Raw genomic sequence first — 23,441 nt, 5'->3', positions numbered from 1 at the left:
ATGGCACACAGATCATCAGAAAATAAAAACTGAAGGCATGGTCCAGCTACATAGACTTTGCCGTCATGGCTTGGCACCCAGCTCTCCTCCTGCCTCCCACGCCCAGCTCACGTCTCTCAAAATGTGTTGTCCTGAGCTCTCAGTCTCTCGCAGGAAAGCCCTTATCACCCAAACTATCACCAACAGAGGCCAATCCATAAAGCTGCTTCAACAGGGTGGGATAACTGGGCGTGACAGCAGCGGCATTCACTGCTGCTCTAGGACTGAGAAGATCTAGATGTGGGGCCTGGGCTCCACACGAGCTGGGAGGTAAGCACTGCCATCCAGGCAGGTCCAAAGCCAGCTCAGCACAACTCTCCCAGCACCTGCTCCTCCCTGTCGAGTGGAGGAATATGCACTCATTACAGTCATCCTGCTAAGCACGGGAGGGAGGACACAAAGCTTCCTAAAACCCGAGATTTACATACCAGTTTGCAGCGGTGGTTTCCCCACCGCGTAACAAGTACATTAACTTCAGCCAGCCTGATTCTCCAGAGATGACGAGGTGGAAAAGAATGATCGAAGTAAACTGTGATAGAGTTTTTGATTAAGAAGCTGTTGATCAATAAAAGTTGTCTGCAGGGCACAGAGTGTTAATGAGCTACCATTCCTTCAGCAGAGCAACACCTGAGCCCGCACTACCTGCTCAACACAGCCCACAGAGGTCAGCAAGACTTCGCTACGCTTATTCCCCTGGACTGACCATGTGAGAACACGGGCCACTGGGCAGGTAGAGAGACCTCAGGTCTCCCCTGCCCTCCTTGTTGTTAAAAGGGTGACGGCGTAAGAAGGAAACAATACGACTTTAGAGAGGAATTTGGCTCGAAAGAGAGGAATGAAAAAGCTTAACAACCTGATTCAAGGCTTGAAATGCTATGTTTGGGGGGTGGGCGAAAAGAAAGTGAAAAGGCATTCATAACCTTCTCAGATAGCTCCATTAATTCAAAGAGGCCTTCTGGCTCTGCAGCCGTAGCACCAGCACCCAGCACATCTACAGGGAACAGCAGCTCAGGAGCAGGAGGGAGCAGCCAGCCAGGCTACTTGTCCCTGCAAACAGTGATGTGATGCTCAAAATGAGCCACAGCACGGCCCACAATTGCTGTCATGCTATTGTGCCCCCAGCAGTGATGTAGCTGCTAAGAAGTATTAGGTGTTAATACTTATTAATGTCTTAAATTAATCCCAAAAGGTTCCAAAGCATTAACGAGTGGACTTCAGAAAGGGTTTCTCATAATAATGCAGCCACCTGTTTAATAGCACACAGCAGCAGGGCTGCACAAGGGTTTCAGAGAGCGGGTGGAAAGAAGAGCTTCAGATTAAAGCTAGAGAAAAGAGACCAGGCTTTCATGGGCAGAGACAGAGAATATCATTATGTCCACCCAAAATCAGCCATATCATTGTAACTAATCATTTTACTCCTCCAGAAATATCCAGTGACCACAAGGAGCTGCTAGGATCCTTGTATTACATTTCTTCCCAAAGTTGTCTCCTCTGACAGCCCAACCCAGCCTGCCTATGAAAGGGATTTGTTTTCCCAGAACTCACTCAGCCTTCCCATCCTTGGAGGGTCTAGGGAGAGTTGGGAAAAAAACATAAACCGACAGACAGGATACTCTTTCCGGAGTGTCCCAAAGGAAACAGAGGGGATGAACACATTAGGATTTCTCCCCCAGTTTCTCAAATTCTCACGGAACTGGGGTTTGCAATTGTCCTCTGCAGAGACCATGTCAAGACAGATCATTAATACTACTTGATGCCGAGGATCTTTAGTATTAAAAAGCATAGCGATTACTTAGTCCAAATCTCTATATTATTCATAAGATCCATATCTCTCATAGATATAATATTTACGCTACTATGGGGAAATGTAATAAATAAGCCAATAAGCACTTCCTTCCTCCAGGTCAAGATGAAAGTCTGTATGCTGGAGAGCGATGCTGTCCTCGGGCAGCAAGGTTTGTATCCCAGGCTCCCCGCTCAGCTTCATCAGCCAGAAATTAAAGCCAAGGTAAAAAAATAACTGTTTTTCTTCCCAGCCCAGCAAAACTCTGACCAAGCAGGCCAGGAGGCAATGCCTAGGTGGAATGAGGTCAGCACAGCTCCTAGGAGGTCTCCAAGGGAAGATCTTTTCAGAATTAGTTGGCAGAGAAAGCAGAAACGTGTTAGGCTGTAGCGTGCCCCCCATGAAAGCGGAAAGAGATTATCTACCTGGAAAGGAGAATGAAAAGTTCAGAATCCACGTTTTGTTGACTTGCTATGTACAGCCCCAAGAACTATTTCGTCCATCTAAACTCCTGCCTGCACTTGGCACCAGCCTGGCTGTGAAAGGACCTCGGGCGGTGTCTCAAACACACGCCGTGGTCCAGCAGGCTGAACGTGGGCCTGGCTGCTGGCTGTCAGCAACCCAGCGTGACCTTGAGCAAATCAATGTCTTTCTAGCTGCTTTCCCTCATCCATAAAATGGAGATGAAGATTCTTGGCAGCCCCTTGTTGGGCTGGAAGGAGAAACGCATCTTTTCAGGAAGCAGTGGAAGTGCAGGATGCCAGGTCCCTTCTCTCCTTTAAGAATAGGGGAAAATATACCCCACCTCACAAATACACCCCACCTCTCAGATACACCCCACCTCCCAAATGCTCAGCTCCCTGCTGTGCTCTCAGCGAGGTTCCCCTGACATCTGGGCTCTGCTGGGATCTGGCACGAGAACAGGACGGTCCCATCCCACCTCTGGAATTTGCCCAGGATTTATTTTTAACAGCAGCCCCAATTGTGAATGTCTGTGGTGGGATTCGCATGGTCTCACGCTGATCTCTGCCTCTGAGCTAGTCCCACCCTGGCTGCGTGGATAGCTAGTAGCACTGAGAGAGCAGACGGTGCCATCACCCTCATCCCGAACAAAGTGCTGGACACAGGGCACCGAGCATCCCATCTCCCTCCAACGTAGGAAGGGAGCCTCGGGGAGTCGCCTCAGACGGAGCATCTCATGCTGTCCGGGGGCAAATTTGTTCTAGAGAACGGCACACTAAACACAGCCCGGAATTAGGCTTAAAATGACAATTTCAAAATTGTGGAGCCCTCTGCCAAGCTCTTTATGTCTTTTTGGCTTGTGGATTGCGAGCAATGGGGTGGAGCAGAAGCTGTGGCCGGTCCAAAGGAAGGCTCGGAGAGCGGGCTGCAGCCTTCTGCTGCATCGAGACCTCAGCTATGTTTTGAGGCATGAGGTCCTTTGCTTTGGCACCCACATGGTGGCCATCGTTTCCCCCTGCTCGGCATTCCACATCAATTACAGTGCAGAGATGTAAAATGACTGATACTTTTAATACAAAGGCCCTGTCATTTATTTATTAGCTGGCGACAGGCCCCGCAGTCCAGGATGGATGCATTATAAATCAGCTGCATTTCTAACCATTAAAAATTCATCCAATTCATAATGTAGGACGCCAGTAATTTCCTTATTAGTGGTGAGTGTGAAGGATTTTTCTTTCTTCTCCCTTGGTTTTACTTCGCTTCTTTGCGTTCCCAAAGATCTTGCTCATCTGAGGATTAGCTCAGCTTAATCCTACAAAAGGGAGGTGGAAGGCTGGGGGAAGGGAGACCAGGGCTGAAGTCATTTTGTTCCAGTGTTTTCTCCTAATTGCAAATTTGCCATATAAACTTAGGAGACGTAGCTGCCTTCTCTCCTAGTCACACTTACAGGAGTCAGAGAGACTGCTCATCCTGAATTTAAGAGATGCTTTTAGGGAAACGAGTAAAATAAATCCCTTTTCTTTGGCAAAGGGGGAAAAGGAGATATAGTGGTAGGACAGCGAAGGTTAATGTTAAAGTTTTTTAAATCTATTAGCGATATGAGAGCAGGTACCAAAATGCTATAAAGTGGTATATTTTTAGAAGATCAAATGTATATATTATATAACATATATCATATAGAATATATATATAAATAGGTAGGCGTGTTAGCCGTTAGGCTTAGCGTTCCAAATCATTGAGAAAAATAGGTTAGTAGGGCTGAAAGGAAGGTGTGACATTTCTGCAGACGCATGACTGCTCCGGAGAACTGCTGCACCATCAGCACAAACCCAAACTTGGAGCTAACACCAGGAAAAGTCTACGCCCAGCTGCAGAGCATCGCTGGCTGGGTACTGCACCCACTATGGACTACGCTTAGCTGCGGACAGCAGGACAGTCCGAGCGGTGATGTGGTACATACAGGCATCTTCATGCTCTCATTGAGTCTCTCTTTCTGTCTCTTAAACAGATCTGTTCAGGTAGGGGCAGGGAGAGAGGGCGTGAAGAGCAGTTTCAAACAGGGTTCAGCATTAGGTAACCCGCAGCCTGGTTGGGAACAAGCGTGAAGGAATGTGAAAATGGATTATGCAATAAACCCTGCCTTAATGGGAGACAAGCCAGGGCATCGGGAGCAATCCTTACACGCTGTGAATTCAATGTACTTTTCACCTCAAGACACTCGCACACAAATCTTGCGTCAGCTCCACGTGGCGATGGGTTTGCTGAGTTCTCAGCGTGGTCGGCTCGCATCGGTAAACCATGCCGAGTTCAACAAGGCTAGTGCTTTACACTAAACCATGGCACACCAGGGATGCTCCAGGTCAGGCCTTCAGGAGCACAGCAGCAGAAGTACCTGGGTGCAAGTGAGAAGAGCACCCACTCGTGCCACCGCTACCTCGATGCAGCATCAGCATCCCCCATGCCACCGGCCCCGCTGGCAGCCATCCCACTCCCCCTGAAACACTCTGCAACCAAGAATGACTATTTCTACATTTTTCTTAAATGGAGAAGATCTTATCTTGTAGATCTTCCGGCGGTTTTCAGAATTGAACAAAGTATTTTGATCTGTTTAGCCCAAAATCAGCACTCAAGTTTGTTATTTTTCAACCTCTCCCGATGATTACACAACTTCCCTGTTGGATCCTGGGCTGTACTTCTTGTCTAATAACTTCAGTGCTGTGTGTGCTGTTGTGCAAGCCTGCCCCAATTCCTAAACATTAGCAGCTATCTTTAATCAGGACTTGTAATTTAACTGGACAATGAACAGAGAATGAGAGCTTTCAATCTTCTAACCAGAAGACATCTCCTGTCTGACCACGATGATTTCCCCATGCACCTCTGAGCTAGATTATAAACCTGAAAACCACTCTGGTTAGGTTAACAAGTCACAACGAGATCCTGCAAATTCTGGGAGCTTCCAGTGCCTTTAGGGGTACCCGCCTGCCAGGACCACAGCAAACCACAGACCCTTCCCTCTGGCCCCACGAGCACAGAGGTGCCCCAGCCTTCAGATAACTTTCCCAGCAGCCAAGCATTAGAAGCCACGATAAACCCATTAAAAGCAAGATAAACATTTAACTGATGGTCAAAAGAAATCAGTACCACAAATGTACCAACATGCACATACGAACACGAGCTATTTTAAAGCAACCCACACCATAATTCACACCATCAACGAGCCATTAGGAGAATACTCCTGAAACCTCCTTCGTTACCAGTGGCACCAGCACTGCCTGAGATTGCAGTATCTCAGGTCACGCACCGTGCTTCTCTCTCTCGCCTTTCTGGGACGCAGTCCCAGGCACAAGGAGCGGTGGCTGATGAACGGAGTTCCCCTTCCTCTGACAAGGACACCTCTATCAGGTTTAAGAGCACTGTGGGTTCAATGAGAGCACCTGGACATGGAGAAGCATTGATGTCTGAGGACACAGCCTTCACGTAGGGAATGAAACCCTCCTTTACCCCCCATCCGCCTGAGTGCTTTTCTCTCGCCCTGCTGCAACACATCTTGACTCATTCCATAGCACGGGTGAAAAGCATGCCTGTGCTGTCAGAGCCTGAAAACCCTCTAGAAACTAGAGATGCAACCGTTTTTGATGGCTTTGGGCCCAGCAGGGGAACAGCCTGGGCATTCAGCAAAACCCACACCTGCCCATGGGTGCAGGGAGGCTGACGTGTGCGTGGGAGCTGAGGGGTGCCACAAGAATAGTAGGAGGGTGCAGGTAGTAACGAGTACTTGAACAAGGGACAGAGGCGATACAGACCATCAGGAGCACGTTTGTACATCCTCCCTGAGGTGATGCACACCTTGGGCAGTTGTGGTCCAGGCTGAGGGGCTTTGAGCCTCATCACTTTGTCTGGACAGGAACAGACGACCCATCTGATGTTGGGACAAGGCTGCCAGGCAGCGAGGGCTGTGCTAGAGCTGCTCCAAACCCAGGAGGAGTCAGCTCAGAGCCTCTCCTCACCTCGACTGTTCACTGCTTGACAGCTGACGCAACACAGGCTCCCTTCCAAAACCCACCCCAGGTGGGCTAACCTTGTTTGCTCCCCCTACAGACGGTGGGATTAAAGTGTCCAGAGGAGAAGCCGTCAGGTCAGAGGAGCAAGCAGATGGTTCTGTATCAGAAAACACTGCCCCTGTCCTGCATCACCGCTTGATGTCTGTATCTGGCAGTATTTCCTCCACCAGAACAGCCTCTCTGGTGGCTGGTCAACATCAGCAGCTCAAAGCCATGCTCTGCTTGATTTAAGGACTTCTCTTCCTAATGAATCCCCATCACCAGGAAAGTCCCTGCCTGATGTAACACCACCACCACATCTTTGCGGCCAGCACCACCTCCCTGCACAGGGCTGGAGCCTGTGCAGCCACACTGATTGCGGGTGTTGCTACAAACATCTTTAAAATTAAAGACATAAAATGGATATAGCCAGACTTTCCACGACAGCAGGAAAAACTCATTTCTGTAGCATCTTCATGGCAGGAAGGTTGGAGGATTGACTCCTTGAGCATAAGGTTGAAATTCAAAGTGTAAGTGCAATAGGTGGGGTCATCCCTCCACTTCTGCTAAAGCAGACTGGGCTTCCAAATTCTGGAAAAAGGGGATATTTCTTCCACTTGCTCTTTCAGAGTTGGATGAAGTGATGCAGAACATAAAATAGCTCCAGGTAAGTAGAAGGAAAAGCAGCTGAGCAGGCTGAAGAGAGTTCAGCAGGCTGGATCGAGTCCCAGTGGTCACACGAACGCCCCTGGTAGGTGTTGCAGCCCGGTGACGGGGTCAAGACGGCAATGCTGGGTGCAGGGCAAGGCCATTTCTGCTCCCAGGGGTGACAGCAGCAGTTGGGTTTTGTTGCTTGTGCTTTTCTTGAGAAACCTGCAACATCTGCGCTGGAAGCAGCCAGCCAGAGCATGGAGGGGTTCTTCAGCATCCAAATCTTTTGCAGGATATTCACATCAGCACCTGGGGCTCAGAGCAGTTTCTATCAGGAGCAAACATAAAACAGGAGCAAAGGAAACTTGGAGGCAGAAGGTCTTTGCGTGGACCTCCAACGCATCCACCTGCCAGTAGCTGAACACTGAATTCAGGGCTTTTCCTCAGACCTGAGCCAGAAAGCCAGGCTTTGTTAGTCCAAATGAGGAGACACAGAGCTGAGTAGCAGAACACACACAAATGAGTTTAAAACTGCTCAGATTAAATTCCCCAGAAGTATCTCAGGCAGTTGGATGACGAAGGACAAGGCCATAAGGCAGCAAGGAACCCCAGTGCAGAAGAGTCTCAAACTCCGCTGGGTCCTGCTGGAGAAGAGCCTGGGGCTTCTGAGTTAGAGGACAGAAAAGGAAAAGAGAAGTTTGGAGAAAGAGCAGAGGCGTGTAAGGAGGCACCGAGGCCTGTACTTGGGCCCCAGGCTGGGCACGGGGCAGCAGAGCGCTGCTGTCACTCCACACTCGGCTCCACATTTATATTTCATGAGAATAATATTTGACAAATCCCTTTATTCCTAGGGGTAGAAAAAAAATCCATTTTCCACTACCAGTAGTTTAGGTTTTCTTTTTTAGAGAAAAGAAACAGAATATGGCTTAATTTTGTTGTTTTTAATGAAAATGGGAACATGAACTGACCAAAAATAGAAATGCTGCAGACTTTCCAGCTTCTCATGCCCAGGATGAATAAAAACACACTAGGCGAACAAAAAGAATTAACCGTGGCAAGATAAATGCCACGGTTGTAAATGTCCTTCCCATTTTGTTTCCAAGTCCTATTAGAAGCAGAGGTAAGGAAATCCATTTGTTTAAAAAATATGATTTTTGAAATGACCACAATGTTCCTTTTAAACTGCATTGAAAATACAAGATAAAGACAGGGTACTGAGTGAAAGAGTGCTGATGGCGCTTTTATTGTGTGATTTGCCTTGTTTTTTCTGAAGTACTTCTTTTTAGCCGATTACCATGTATTTACAGTTGGTGTAATTATATCTAATTACTTAATTAGCATGAATACATGTAATTACTAACTTCAAATATGTAATTATGTCAGGGCAGCCTGTAATAAATGAGGTTGAAAAAAACCCTCATTAGGACGCTACGGAAGGATGGCTGCTCCACCCGCGTGGAGGATGTGTCGCGGTCCCGAGACCACTCCAGGAGGAAACCCAGCCCTGCAGGAGGAGAGCACGGGCAGCATCTGCCAACGACCCCTACCCAAAACCAAGCCCCTTGCACCAGGAGCAGAGCTTCTCAGCACCAGTGGGAGCTGAGCATCATCCCTGCAAGTCAGAAAGGGATCTGGAAAGGTTCTGCCACCCAGGTTTGTTTCCTCCACTGAGCTTTGGGTTTTTTTTCACTGCTGCGTGACGTCCTCGAGGAGACCTGGTTTGTCTGGTGAGAAATACCAGGGAGCAGAACAGCTCAACTGTGCCATGGCATTCGGGTACAGCTTCAGAGAGCAGATCCAGGAACAAATCTGCATCTGATGCACTGTGCTGGTAAATAATTACTACTGTTAAAGTAAAACAAGCCTCCCAAATGTTTCTTCAGAAACATTACCAGTCTTTCACCACAAAGATCTCCAGCTACTCATAATTACCCATTTTGCGAATTCAAATCCTGAACATCAGGAGACGGAGCTAAGCTAAACAGCCCCTGCTTACTGCCAAGAAGCACATGGGATGACGACGGTGTCCTACCTACAGCTTGAAGGCCACCGATGAACTTATTTCAGGCTGATGCTCCCTTCATTTTTTCCACTGACCAGGAGTTATTTGTTGTACTGAGCTGATATCTCCTGCCCACAAGGACCAATAGATGTTTTCTGGATACAAATGTGGGTAGACTGGATCTTATTTGGCATTACCCAAACCCCCGACCTCGGGATAGTGTAGAACCACACAGCTCCATCCCCACATCAGATGTTGTGTCCACAGTGCTTGTTCTACAACAAGCCATGTTCTTCTCCTCTCATCTGTTTATTTCCAAATGTAGAGAGGTGCAAACTCATCACAACCTGTCGCTTTTCCTGCTGGCATCTGCCAAGCAGACGTGCCACTTGGTTGTTCTCTTGGTTGTTGTCACGTGCCAAAGAACAGGAGGAAAAGTCTATTTTAGGTTATTCTTCTGCGATTGCTTTGTGGTTGTTCTGTTCTCGTTGTCACTCCTCATTGCCTGACTTTCCAGGTGGCACTGAGGATGGCTGAAATGAGGACTGGCTGCGAACCCTAGTGCTGCCCAGAATGCCTTGGAGTTAATGTGTAAAGATAGGGGAGCATCTTCGCAAAGAGTTGATGTTTTGTCATGAGAAAATGGGGTGGTGCAGCTTCTTCCATGGCTCAGCCTGGAGGGGAGGAGGATGCTGAGCTCAGCTCTTCCCTCCTGCTCCTCTAAATCAGAAAGACACAAATTTGTGCGGATCCCAGGAAGAGAGAGGTGGCTCCTGCACCCTTCATCCCATGGATGGGAGGACAGCAGCTCCTTCTCTCCTGGAGGACACGGTAGCTGGAGGAGAGCCCACGGGACAGCCTCGCGCAGCGGGAGCAAGAGGGGCTGCAGCTCCGCGGGCAGGGAGCTGCTCGCCATATTTCAGCTGCAATTCCATTATGCAGAGCTAAGTGGCTGGGAATAAACATCCGTCATCCCTGCGTGATAAGCGATGTTTGCTAGTATAGAGGGTGACAGAAATCTATATCACATCAATGTACTATTAATACTGCATTAAGCATATAGAGTTCGCTCTCCTCATTGCAGTGCGGTAATGGGTATCGGCATGTCCTCCACCCAGACAACATCCAAGAGCACAGGGACACTTGCAGGAGGAAGGAAGGAGAAAAGCTGAGCGATGGAAGGAGAAATCACTTGCTGATGATGTTTTTCTCTATTGTCACTTTTGCACGAAGTAGAGGCTGGGTGCCACGGAGCTCCTTCGCTTGAGGACGCTGCAGCCTTGCAGATGGGCTGAGGCTCGGCAGGTGACAGGAGGGAGGTGACTCCTTGCATCAGTTTGGGCTCAGCTGGGCATCAAAGCCCTCCCTGGGCCAGAGGAGTTCTCCTCTCTCCAAGTGGTAGCAGAAATGAAGAAATGTTTGTGTCCAAGTTCTGCACGGGGGGAAGAAAAACCCTCCAGCGAGAAAACCATGGGGAGAATGGGAGCAACAAATACTCTCCAGCTCAGGTTTAAGTTGAGCAGAATACATCAGATCAAACAAAACCCTTACAGCTAAAGCTCCCCAAAGCACGCTTAATTTAAAAGGTGAATTATGAAACTTTCCAGCCTCAAGCAAAGCCACCAGTGAAGTCAGAAGTTTTGTCCAAGTGAAGTCTTGGGGACTAAAACACAACACACACCAAATTCAACTCTGCCTGAGGTCTCCAAGCCTGTTTTTTTGCCTTGTGAATGGCAAGAAATTCCAAAAAACACAAGAGTTTCCAGCCTGCCAGCATCCAGCTGTGATCTGCCTCTTGTTAGCACCCAAATGTAGCACCTGGGTGGGGAATTTGGCTCCATCAGTGCTGCCTCACAGCCCCAGGGAAGCTGGAATACAGAAGCGAGCTATTTGTCGTGGATTTCCAGGGTGCGCACAGTTATTGTTATCGCTGCATTTTCCCCCTGTGGCACCTTCCACAGGAGAAAAGGCTCCAGGTGCCCCTCAAGGCACACTTTGAGATCTACAGATCCTAATCAAACAGCCCTGTAAAACTCCAAGGCCAAATCCTGCTGCAAGCAGCTTCCCTTGCAACCCATCCCAATCTGACAAGCCCCACAGGACAAATGCTCAGGGCAAAACTCAGTCCTCTGGGTTTTAAGCATGGCTGCTGCACCCTTGTAACAGCGCTCACATACTGAAATGGTTGCACAGAAAGAGATCTGAGAGAGAGCACAGAAAGAGAAGAAAAAAACATGGGGGGAACCCCTCCCCTCCCCCCAAGCAATCAGGGTTTGTAAATCATTTTGAGACGAGGTGCTATAAGCAATATATAATATATAATTAACGGCACAGCAAAACCGCGCTACCTTCAGCTTCTCCGCTCCTGCCTAATCAGCGCCCTCCTCCCCCTTCTCTGCAAACAGACCAAATTTAGTGCATTAACATGAAAATCAGAGGGAAAGCCAGGCGCGTTAACTGGATACACCCCTTCGCTCTGGTGATGGTAGAGCTGTGATAACGGCTCGGGAGCAGCTCACGGCGCCCAAGGGGTCTGCCCCAGGGGCCCCCCCAGGGAGCAGAAAGCTGCGGGTCTCTCTCCTCCGGCAGGAGGAGTGATGCCAGCAGAGGGCTTTATGCTGGCTGAGTTCCTGCAGGTTGGGAGTTCGGCCTCCTCCCAGCTTCCAGAGGCTGAGTTATGCTTCCTGCGCTCATGAGTCAGCAAAGGGAAGAGAGCAGGAGGCGACTTCGGTGCGGCACTCCTTGCTGCTGGGCTGGGCCATGGGAAATGGGACAAGTTTGGGTTTTCCTTCTTTTTTTTTTTTTTTTTTTTTGCAAGCTTTTATTTATTTGTTATTAGATCCGGTTCTGCCTGGAACCGAGAAACGCCAAAGGGATGAGCAATAACAAGGGAGGAACATCGTCTGGACCTCCTGCATTGCTCAGCTTGCATCTCAGAGCTGGTAAAGAGCAGAGGAAAACTGAGCTGCCAGCTGTGAGCTGCGTGTCGGGGGGGGCTGCACCTCCCAGCCCACATGAGAAGCAGTGGGGAACTCCCAGAAAAACATCCTTTTACCCATCGCTTTTCTTTCACACTCAGAATTTAGGAGCACAAAACGGAGGACCACTTTACCACCACCTGCTATCCTAATGAGCCGAGCTCACAACCCAGGTTTACACCGAGAAGCTGCGAAAGCTTTAGAGAAGCCCATGAAAACAAGACAGACAGCATCTAAGCCTACTGTTCTCCACGCATCTGCCCCATCTACGGCCACGTGTCCTGAGCTCGTCCTCGGCCCAGCGGGGAGCCAAGGAGGCAGCCCGGCGGCTGGGAAGCTGCTGGAGGAGGAAGGGGAGGCAGGTCCTTTTCCCCAGCCAGGCAGCGGGTCACCTCCGTCCCCGCAGCTCCTGCTCATGCCTCGGACCCAACAAGGCAGAGCCCGGCTTCAAATGGCGTTTTTCAGGCAAAGGGGGGAAGGTGACTGGTGGGTGGCGGAGGGAGGGTGAAGGGAGGTGAAGGTGAGGGTGGAAAGTCTCCTTGGGAAGAACCTACATGTATGTTGTGATTTCTGAGACCTGAGATTCGCTTTGGTTTCTGGACCATACCAAGACCCATTCTCCTCAAAAAAAAAATCCTTCTCTCCTTCCTCATCCTCTTAGCCTCTTCCTCCTCGCCCTCCTTCCCCCGTCCCCCCGCCCTTCCCCTGGTCTTTGCGTGGGCTCCAGCCGGTTCGGGCACTCACACGTGTCTGGCTTGTGGCAGTTGTGACCTTGTCGGAAGTACTGGGGGTTCTCGATGACAGGAATGCGGGTCATGCCGATCACCACCGTGTCCGGGCCAGCGTCCAGGGACGAGGGCGTTGTGATGCCGTGGTTGATGTGGTGTAGGGGACTGGCCGAATCCTCCTCGCCGCTGATCACTGCCACGGGACCTGCGAACACGAGACACATCCATCAGGCACGGCAGGGGAAAGGAGACCTAAAAGCCAGATTGTCACCAGCCTGCCCCTACCATCCCTGGCCCCATCTCCAGGGCCAGTTTCTCCGGACATCTCGCAGGGAAGACACCTCAAGTTTTCCCTGATGATTGCAGGGTACAAGATTGAGCAGACCCTGCTCGGCTCACACTGTGTTCACGTCCCTCCTGCCACAAAAGGCAACATCTCCCCTCTCCCTTCCCAGCCCTGAAAGGCTGAGCACCAACAGACAGGCTAGGAAACAGTGAGCCAAAATACTCAGACCGCTGAGATGGGAGTAGCAGGAGTCTCCCAACCCTCCCCAGCCTCTGCCACCCATTCATGGCTCTCACCAGCACAAGAGAACAGAGGAAGGTTCCCATCCGAGGAGCCCTGTGCTGTGCTGGACCCCATCTTGAGGGCCACAGGCTCCAAGACTAGCAGAGAGGAGATCCGCCAGCACGATGTGGAGAAAGCAGAGCCAGAGCTGCACCCCAGCTCCCAGCACCCCAGCCAAATGCTGCCCTCCCAGGCTGGTCTGCAAGCCTCCCCCAAGCCACATAGCACCCAATTCCACATCCTCATCTCCCTCTTCATAGCAGGTCCTAAAACAGCAGTAGGCCCAAATACACCCAGAACAACCTCCCTCCCAAAATGGCCGAAGCAGAGACTGCTCCAGCCCCGCCAGCCTTCCAACCCAGCCATGGCTCCTCACACCTAAGTGCCTGCATCCAAGAGCATCACTGCTCTAGCCAAGGGCAGGCTTGTTCCCAAAGGTATAATCCAGTCATGAAGGAAAGAACTTCCATAACTGAGAGATAGTGCCTGCCTCTCAGACAGACCTATTTCACGATATTCAGCTATTCCTGAATTTTAGGTATAAGCTTTGTTTTATTTTTAGGCCTTCTAATTTTGCTATCAGCTGCCAAGGCTGGAAACCTCAGGGGAAAACAGCCCTTAATATATTATTCCCAAATTCCATCTATTCTCACACATCCCAGGGGCCTGACCTGCCAGCCCACAGCAGCTCCACACAAACACCTCCATCACAAGATGAAACCCTTTAATTCCCGCTGCATCTATTGGTGCTACATAAACATGGAATCCCAAGGAGAGGGCACTAAAAAGACCGCCCTGCAACCTGACATATATTCACAGGGGGTTAAAAACACTCAGCTAGAGATGTTCCTTTTCTCTTGCCTGGAAGCTGCCGGGGACTACCAGCAGGTCAAGCAAAGGTGCTGCATTGAGGCTTCAGGCCTATTCAGGCCTTTTACCTAAGTTCCATAGAAAACGTCTCTCTCCCATCAGCAATCTATTTCTAATTACACAATTACTTTATTATGCACCACTAGCAACAAAGAGGGGAGTCTTCAAGCCATTTTCCTCTCTGGAGTCTCTGGGAGGACAGGGTGAATACTGGCTCCGCGCAATCATTCTGCCTGCATTAATCTAGTCTAAAGGCTGCTCGTTTTTGAGGCATCAAGTATTGTTTGGTCTTCCAAGTGGGATATAATAAAGTTATTGTGTAATTAGCAGAGTCCTGGCAGCTGTGACAGGTGTTTCAGTCGCAAGGAAAAAAAAGTCTCTCCCTTTATTTGTGAATTCCTTCTGGCAGGTTCTTGGTTTTTTTTTAGGTTAGGCCCTGGGCCAACGTGACTTCCAGCTTGTGAGACACAAAGACAAAACTCGGCTCTTGCCACAAGATGCCTCTGGTTGGACTACATACACTGTATTTCTCCAAGCACACAAAGCAAACAGGCAACAACTGCGGTTTGGAGGAGTTCTGTTCTCAATGTTGTCAATTCTTTGCGTGCAGACCCAAAGGACTGGTTCTGCACGGTGCGTGCGTCTCCTCGGCCCTGCTCTGCGCCACCGGCTAGGCTGTGCTGGGAAGGGGCCACCTCTGCTTTTTGAGGTGCACTTCCCAAAAACAATTCATAAAAATATCAGCTGGGTATAGACTGGTATCACTGACCTGAGAAGAGACCATAAAGACCACTAAAAAAACACAGATGGCGGAAGCATCCCCCTGGTACGTGCAGGTTAGAAGGACATGGCTATGTCCAAAGGAGTAGGGCATGATGACCAAGGTACTTGTTAAATTAAGCATCGCCAGCAGCTACTATTACCTAATGTTCATATGGCAACTTTCATGCCAATAAACAGATCCAGTCTGATCCTCTTTACGCTCTGCAGGTGTTTTTGCTTGGTCTGGTTTGTTTTTTTTCTCCCAGCAGCTCAGTTCTTCAGAGAAGGCTTTCTACGTGTTTTATCCCTAGTTTCACACCCCGTATTTGCATTCCCAGTCCCTAGCAAACACCAGGTACTCTGAAGTAACTCAGCCAAAATCAGTGCTGCACAGCTTGGACATCTACAAGACCTATCAACCCTCAAAAGCCTCAGAGACAAACTCTAATGCTCCACGACCCTCTCAGCCTGCAGAAGGGGAAAAACAAGCAGTTGCAGTCAGGACACCACAGGGCTATTACACCACACATATTATGCCCTTGCAGTAATCTATGGAGGTCTTGGAAGAAAAAATCCTGAGAGTACGAAGGATCATACCATGATGGATGCAATGCACCAGATTTCAAGATTTCAGAAACACGTCTGATCACAGGTAGGCATGGAGCTGGCACAAACCATTTGGGCAATTCCTCCCCAGTATCCTCAGGACGTAACTGGGTTAAAGGCACAACTTAGAGCTGAGGACTTCTCCAGGTTTCCCCTATTTTTAACAGGGGTGGTGGTGGGAAGGGCATGGGGCAGAAATCAGTGCAACATTAACTCCCGCAACACACTCATGGCTTCTTACCACGTTCAGTCTTTCATTCCCACCTTTCCTGGGTGGTTGCAGCTGAGATCCAGCTCCCTCTAAGCACACAGCCACTTTCTTGCCCCTCTGAGACTCAGAGGAGCACCAGGTTTGCTGCACTAGCCTGAGACAGACTTTAAAAACATCACTGATATCAAGCAGTCACTGATCACTTTTATAGGTCTGACTGCTGCTCTGGCACTCAAATATATAGTTATCTGTAACTCCTGGAAATAAAGCAGCTACCTGCACTTCAATTTTTTTAATCTGTCTTGGCAATATCATATATTTTTTGCTGCTAAGTAGGTAAAGAGGTTTTGTTTCCGATGTATAATGCTGATGAATGGCTTTATTTGGAAGAATTCTCACTGGCTTCAGAAGTGGATTTTCCAGGTAAGGTTAAAGAAAAAAAATGGAGTAAGAGAAGAGTACAGTTTTTAAGATTTAGGTTTATCTTCCACTTGACAGAGGAATGGGCAGAGGATGTAAGAATGAAGCCAGTTTTGTATAGTAAAAAATGCAGAATAGTCAAGGGTTGTCTGGAGGCAAGTCCTTGTATATAGTCCTATGATCTAAAAACACCATGAAATATTTTTGGAGTGCCTCTGAAATTTAAAATCTAAAGAGTGATGCAATAGATTTTGTGGTGGATAAATCAGTCTGTGCTCCAGACAAACATATTGTGGATAGTGACTATAAAAAGTGTCTATTTGTTAGTATTTTAAGAAGCTTTTGTATGTTCTGAGCATCAAACGTGCCATAGCTGTATTCTGAAAGGCTTTTGATGCCTCCCCTTCCATCCAGGCAGAGATCTTGCCAGCCAGGAGCATCTCCACGGCCTTTAAGGACAGGGTTTAGCTGCACTCCATGTTAACCACATACAGTTCTCCTGACAGAGAAGCAATATCAGCACCAGTGATGGAGCCACAGAGCTGCAGGGAAAGGCTGGGGAGACCTGAAGGAAAATTCAGGTCTGAATTAATTTCGTGTTACCCAAAGAGGAGTGAGGCAGCTTGAAAATGCTGTTCCTAGAAACATCATGAAAAACATCACTGTTCTCCCTTCCCTTCCACAGTCAATTCCTCTTCCCAAGAACACACCTCCCTTGGACAACACTGATCCCAGCCTCTCCTCCACCCTTTTTTTCTCCCCCAGCCTTCTCAGCAATGCCCCAGTTCTTCTCCTTACTCCATCTCCCCACCTTGGTATCATCATCTCTGCAAATACTGAGCAAATACTCTTCCAAATTGTCTTGAAAGCTCTGCTTTTCAGAAAATCTCTTATTCCCTACTCACCACTCTTCCTTGTGACTAAACTGGAGTTTGGCATGGTGGCTTTGTTCCTATCTGTCTGAAAGCTCTGTGAAATAAGTTATATGTTTTAGTCCATGCCGTGAATTTCCTGGCTCATTCACAGTGTTATATGGACAACTAGTTATTTAAGAAAATAAAACAAATAATAATAAATAGCTTAAGGACCCCCCTGTTTGCGTGATCACATCATAACGGTAAATTATTTATCAAGACTAAGAGCTATACTTTCTGATAAAGCACAGGCTCAGGATTATAGCATGTTTTATAAATAACCGCAGATTAGAGAAGATAAGATAATGGTCACATCACACACATCCATAACATAATGAATGCTCCAAGGCAGACGGGTGAAGAACAACAAAAACTCCAGCTTGCTACCACAGTAACCTCTCCAAAGCAGCAAAAATGATGGAAGGTGTAGAAAACATGACCTCCGAGGGAAAACTGAAAGAATTATGCTTTGTGTTGAGAGAAGAAGACTAGAGGAACACGTGATAACAGCCTTCAAATATGTAAAAGGTTGCAGCAAAGAGAAATATAATAGCTGTTCTCCATGTCCACTGGGGATAAAACAAGAAATAATAGGTTTAAATTGCACTGAGGGAGATTAGGGTTTGAATGTTTTCTCTAATGCCTGGCAGCACGGATGGCTGAGCACGGGAATAGATAACCCAGGGATGTTCCGGGGGGCTCTGCTGGCCGGTAAGGGAAAGGTTAAAGAAACTTTTTTCAAGGACACTTTAGCTCTTGGGCCTGATGCTGCTCGGAGCTCTCCCCGACTGCAGCACTTTCCATCTGCAGCCAACCTCAGCAAGGAGAGCTTCTCCCTTTTGGATGCTTCCAAAGCAGCTCCAGGCAGGGACTTCACCTCCCTTCTCTGTGGCAGCTGGAGATCAAGAATGTCTCCATGTTGTTTCACAAAGGACAACTCCAACCTACACCTGGCCATGTGATCAGCACAGCAATGAAGTTTGCTTAAGCAGAAATGCAAAGGCAAGAGCTCAGGGCTGCAAGGCATCCCCCTCTCTCCACCCGTGCTTCTGGGAGCTGTCACTCAGAACATAGTTTCTGATTGAAAATGATCACTGCAAGAGCTAATTGTGCCATCCGCGTTTGCCTGTGTAATATAAAGGAGCCATATAATTAACCTACTTAATTAGGAACTGTATATGACCCATAACTAGAAGAAAAAAACTCCTGTAAAGTGGGTCACCATGCGTTGTATAGCAGCACTGAAGCAGGACTCATTAAACCCCAATATATATTACATATAAAATCCCCTCCTCCTCTGACTTCAAACCTCTGTTGGCACTTGCACATTTCCCTGATCTTAATCTTAAATGTTATTCTTCAAAAGGACTGTATCACCGTTGAGCAAGCAGATAATCCCAAAACAGGATCTCTGCCGAGCTTTGCAATTCGGAGCTATACATCCAGGTATACACATTTATTTATAAAGCAGACAGAAAACTAACCCCAAACTTCAGCTTCTCAGAAAACAAACAAACAAAAATGTTTAAGAAATCCCAACCTTTTGCAGGAGCTGAAATCAAACAATCCCCCAGGGCTGCTCTCTGAGCCAGCAAGGGAGAGAACTGAAACTCATAAAACAATAAGTGAAAGCACAACAAATACAATTAAAACTCTAGCCATGCTCAGAGTGAGATCACATTTACTGTCTCATAAAAAGGGCCTTGTCCTGTCAGGCAAACAAAAGGAAATCAATTTCTTAATTTTTATTGGCAGATGCGGGCACGGGGCCAAGTCAGTGCTTGGTGTCTGCGCGGGACCCGCTTGGAGCCAGGCTGCCGTGGGCTCCAGCCGTCCCCTGCCCTCCTGCCAGGGGAAGCAGCCACTTCTCTGTGTCCCCTGGGATGTCCGTCCCAGCCGCTGGCTTGTCCTTCGTGAGATGCCTCTTCCCTGAACCCTAGCTTGTACAAAACGCTGTGGTTTAACTTGAAAGCCGTGTAAGCTCTCCCTGTCCTTGCTTTGTCACCTTCAATTCAACCAGATCCGGTTTTCCGGATTCTTTCCTGATCAAACAGTGCTACTAAAATGCTGCCATTTGCCAAAGACCATTTCCCTCTTCAGAGACTGATGTTTCCTTCTCTCTCTGAGTTTTCCAGGTGTTTGCAGGGGGAGAGGAAGGCGTATCTTTCCTCATCCACACCAGCTACCAGCATGGAGCAGGAGCATCGCTCCAGCCCAACTTCGGTGGAAAATCCTCAGACCTCTCCCAATCCCCCCAGTGTCTTTTTTTCTTTTTTTTTAACCCACCTTTCCCAGGTTATTTATGGAGCTTAGATATGAATTCTCTAAGCCCTCACACTCAGGAACAAAAACATTAAGATCATATCACACAAAATGTAAAGTCAATACATACGATGGCACAAATGCATAAATCCAGAAGAAGAAGCAACAGAAAACGCTGAGATGATCTGATAATTAAAAAGAGAGGTATTTAACAAGTCATGGCCATGCGTGACAGCAAGGCCCACCAGCAGGAAGGCAAAGCAGGAGCTTTTGCATCTGTGCGTAAAGCTCCCAGCCCAGCTGTACCAAGGTGCTTCAGCTCAGAGCTCACATTACCAGGCAGGAACTGCAAGCAGGCTGTGGGAGAACCACAGGAGTGTTTTGGATCTCACAGCACACAGACCTGCTGGCCCTCCAGCTACTGACTAGGCCAACACATTCCCACGTAACAGGGGAAGGATGCCGGATAGTTGCTTTGTTGGCCAACAAGCAAACTCTTTCACCCCAGCAGCAGCAGCTCCCAGAGCAGCGAAGAGGAAGACAAACACGTGTTGGCCAGTGAAAGGGCCTGCCCTGCCCAAAAGGTGTCGGGAGAGAGGAACAAGCAGCAGAGCCGCGGCTGGGAGCTTACGTCGACACCCCCAGAGCTGGTGGGGAGGGATGGGGTGGCTGTTGGGCACCGCACCTGCAGTGAGACATCAAAATGAGGTCCCCAGCGCCTCGCCTCCCACGTACAAAGCCATCATTTCCACCCCAACAGGCTGCATCTTGAAGCCAAAACCTCATCTTCTCCCCCCAGCTCTCCGGCTTCACGCAACCAGAGCTGGGCGCCATGCTGTCTGCCCCAAATTCTCTGCTTATTGCCACTTACGTTTCCCCTTCACCCTTTCCTCCCAACTGGAGCTTCACCTTTGTTTTTTCCAGCCACGTCTCCAAGCTGTCACCTCGGGGGCACCTTGAGCTCCAGTGCAGGGCTTTACGAGGTGCGAGCTGGGCAGCTGCTGGGTGAAGGCCGCAGCAGTGCCCATTAATCTCCTGGCTCACTCATCCCTATCACAGACACGCCGTAAAAATGATATAAGCATTTCATTCAAACGGCACTGCAGAGGGAGTGGGGAAAAGCACAGGGCCGATTGATTTCCAGTATGTCTGCTCTTTACCTCCAGGTATAAATACAACAGCAAAATCAATCGGAATAACATCATATCAGCTCTCTAATCTCTTCTGTTTGCAAGATGCGCTTTATATACTGCAGCGGTTCCTACAGCCGGCACACTTGTCTACAGGAGACACCTTCCCACCCCAAATCCACCCACCCAGCTCCCAGCCCCTACGGTGGCAAGGCTCCGAGATCTGTGGGTCCAAGCCACGGCATGGAGAGGTCTCTCAGTTCAACGAGCCTCGTCCCCATGAGACCAGCACCGCCGAGCCCTTCCTGAGAGCTTGGGTCACGTTAGAGCTCGTTAGAAGGGAGACGCTCCCTCCCTGGCATCCCTCGCTAAGCGGCTGGCTGCTCGCTCGGGGTCGATGGGCACCCAGGCGTGCTCGGATGCGCTGCCAGACACGAGGACACCGAGGCTGAGGAAGCAGCATATGCTTCCCCCGTGCCCTCAGGACCCCATAGCTGTACTCATCCGAAAGCTCGCACACGGCCCCATAACATTTCTCCTCCTCACGGGCACCCAGCAGCCAAATGACCTCGTGCAAACACCCAGGGCTGCCTGCTCAGCGCTGAGCACACGCATTTCCTTTCTGCATTTCCAATTTATCATCAGCCCAAGGCTTTTATCCTTTCTCCTGGCCCCCAGCCACTGCAGAGGGAGACTGTGACAAACTGATAAGCATTTTCCCCGAGACCTTGCTTGGGTGAACGTGCAAACACAGCGTGAGGCTGGAGAAAAAGGGTTGCCTGGGGAGGCATCGGGGGCTGTCCTCCGCAAACTTCAGCTCAGCCGAGCTCGGGGTGACGCTCCCTCTCCCACCTCAAGCCAGATCCTGGCTGAAAAGCTGCAAGATGGAGCAAAACCAGAGGTGGTTTAAGCTGCTCCTCAGCCTCACACTGCAATTGAGCCAGGAGGTGGACTCCACCACACCTGTGGGGCACTGACCTGAGCCAAGAGCCTGACATTGCAGGAACCTGTATATCTGTGCCAGGAAATACCTAAAATGCTGAGAACCACGGACGGTCTGGTCCCAGAGGCAGCAGCTGGGACCACTCCGACCCAAGGGTTTCCCTGACCTTTGCCAAGACCCATGCCCAGCACTAATTAAAAACCACCATGCAAGGAGGGAAGGTGCTGTCGGAAACAACTCCACAGCACAAGCCGGGGCAGCAGCACGTGCTCCCCACCAGCCAGGGCCACTGCACACAAAAGAAAAACACCAGCCATGGGCATGTTCCTCATCAGCCTCCCCGATGGGCCCACAGCTGCCTCCGTCCCCCTCCCAACCCTTCCGGCTGCCAGATCAGTCCTGGGCCGCCTCGATCTACTTGGAAAGCTTACCCGCCATGAAAGCAAACCGCTTGTCCTCTGGCTCCAATCTCTTACCGAGATTAGTGCCAATGGAAGTGTCACCACCAATTTCATAATGTTATTGGATGGACGCAGAGCCGGGCCAAGTCCCGTATTCCTGACGGGCCATCAAAGCGGCGGGGGTGATGGGTAAGGAGCCAGGCGGCCCTGACAGGAAAGGCAAAAGCTCAGGATCAATTACCCTGACGAGGCTATCTCGGAGCCACATCGCTTCGTGCTGACACCAGCCCCTTCTCCCCGGAGCCCCGCGGCCCCCGCGCCACGCAGGCTGATTTTCTCCAGCAGTAACCAGAGCCCCTGCGAGCCCAGAAAGCTGCGCGTCCCCTCTCCAGATATCCAATTTATGAGACTCCCGAGACACCGAGGGATTGCGCTGTCATTACAGGACATTAATTTTCAGGCCTCCCTTATTTTGGTTTAATATTCTGTCAAGATAAAAAATCACGCATTAAAAAATAAATAAACGCCCCGCTCTGCATCGCTCGGAGGTTTCAAATGGAAAGGAGTGCTCAAAATGTAAAGTACCTGGCACAACACATGCTTTGTCTTCGTTTCGTGTTTTTCTTTCTTTTTTTTTTTTTTTTCTTTTTTCTTTTTTTTTTTTTCCCTCTCCAAGATACTGCTTGGACCGTGAAACTGGTCAGTACTGCCATCTGGTTCTCATGCAGCAATTAGTAGTGCTCTTAATTTTTCAAACAAAAATAGGCTTTGGATATTGGTTTTTGGTCTATTTTTGACCTATTTAAAGAGGACATTTTATGAAAACAGCAAACAGTTGGGGCTGCTCATGGCAATGGGTTGGGTTCCCTTCCCATGGACACGCCGCATGCCTACTCCCTGCCAGCAAGCAGCAACTGCTTCTGCTCAGGGTGCAAATCTATAGACTGAAACCAAAAGTCAGGCCCATGCTTACTTTTAGGCAACAAATAAATCCTTATATGGTCAAAAAATAATAAAAGGCAACCTTTGCAACCACACTTTGGTTTAGCTCATGCATGAGAGTGATGACAATTTAAAACTTCTGCCTTGAAAGAGCCCATCAATAGTTTTCTTTTTTTCTTTTTTCATTCCTCCATAGCCCTCCTTGAGATGATCTCCAGCAGTGATACCAGTCTCTCAGATTTATTCTATCCCAAGATAAATAGCGCATTTCTTACAGAAACAAAACATATTTAATGTGTATAGCAGTTTATATCCTGAATCTGCTCCTGTAATATTATGAGACTCTTACGGAATATAAAGTCTATGTCAGAAATATCCACAAACAAACCAAGAAATCCTTTTTCCTCCCACCGAGCGATGGAGAGGGGACACAGGGCTGGGGTTTGGGCAGCCCAGGTGCTCCCCAGGCAGCACTGGGAGCACTGAGTTTTACTGCAAGCCCAGGGAGCAACAATTGCTAAAGGGAAAAAATGTTTTAAAAAAAAAAAAGAAAAGAAAAGGAGAGGTCAGGGGCCTTGTAAGTTTTCCAGAGCCTGCTGTAAATTTGTGGGGTTGGGGAAAGCCCTTAACACTCCCCAGGCAGAACTGATTGGCAAAGGACCGACGCATTTTGGCTTGACTAAAACCCACCACAGCATCAACACACTGGCGTTTTCCTGCCACGTCCTA

At 48.9% G+C, this 23,441-nt stretch overlaps 1 protein-coding gene across 9 annotated transcripts in view; it reads right to left on the bottom strand.

The window, feature by feature from the left end:
* The window catches only part of NTRK3 (neurotrophic receptor tyrosine kinase 3), a 207,510-nt gene that overhangs the window by 92,661 nt on the left and 91,408 nt on the right, over window positions 1–23,441 (bottom strand). For all 9 annotated transcript variants that reach the window (XM_080607080.1, XM_080607078.1, XM_080607079.1 and 6 more), the window contains one exon: window positions 12,700–12,888. In XM_080607080.1, the coding sequence (XP_080463206.1) occupies window positions 12,700–12,888 (189 nt within the window). The remainder of the gene's footprint in view (window positions 1–12,699; window positions 12,889–23,441) is intronic.

This window comes from Anser brachyrhynchus (assembly GCF_964034855.1).
Source record: "Anser brachyrhynchus genome assembly, chromosome: 11".
NCBI lineage: Eukaryota > Metazoa > Chordata > Aves > Anseriformes > Anatidae > Anser > Anser brachyrhynchus.
This window is presented reverse-complemented; position numbering and strand designations above follow the sequence as displayed.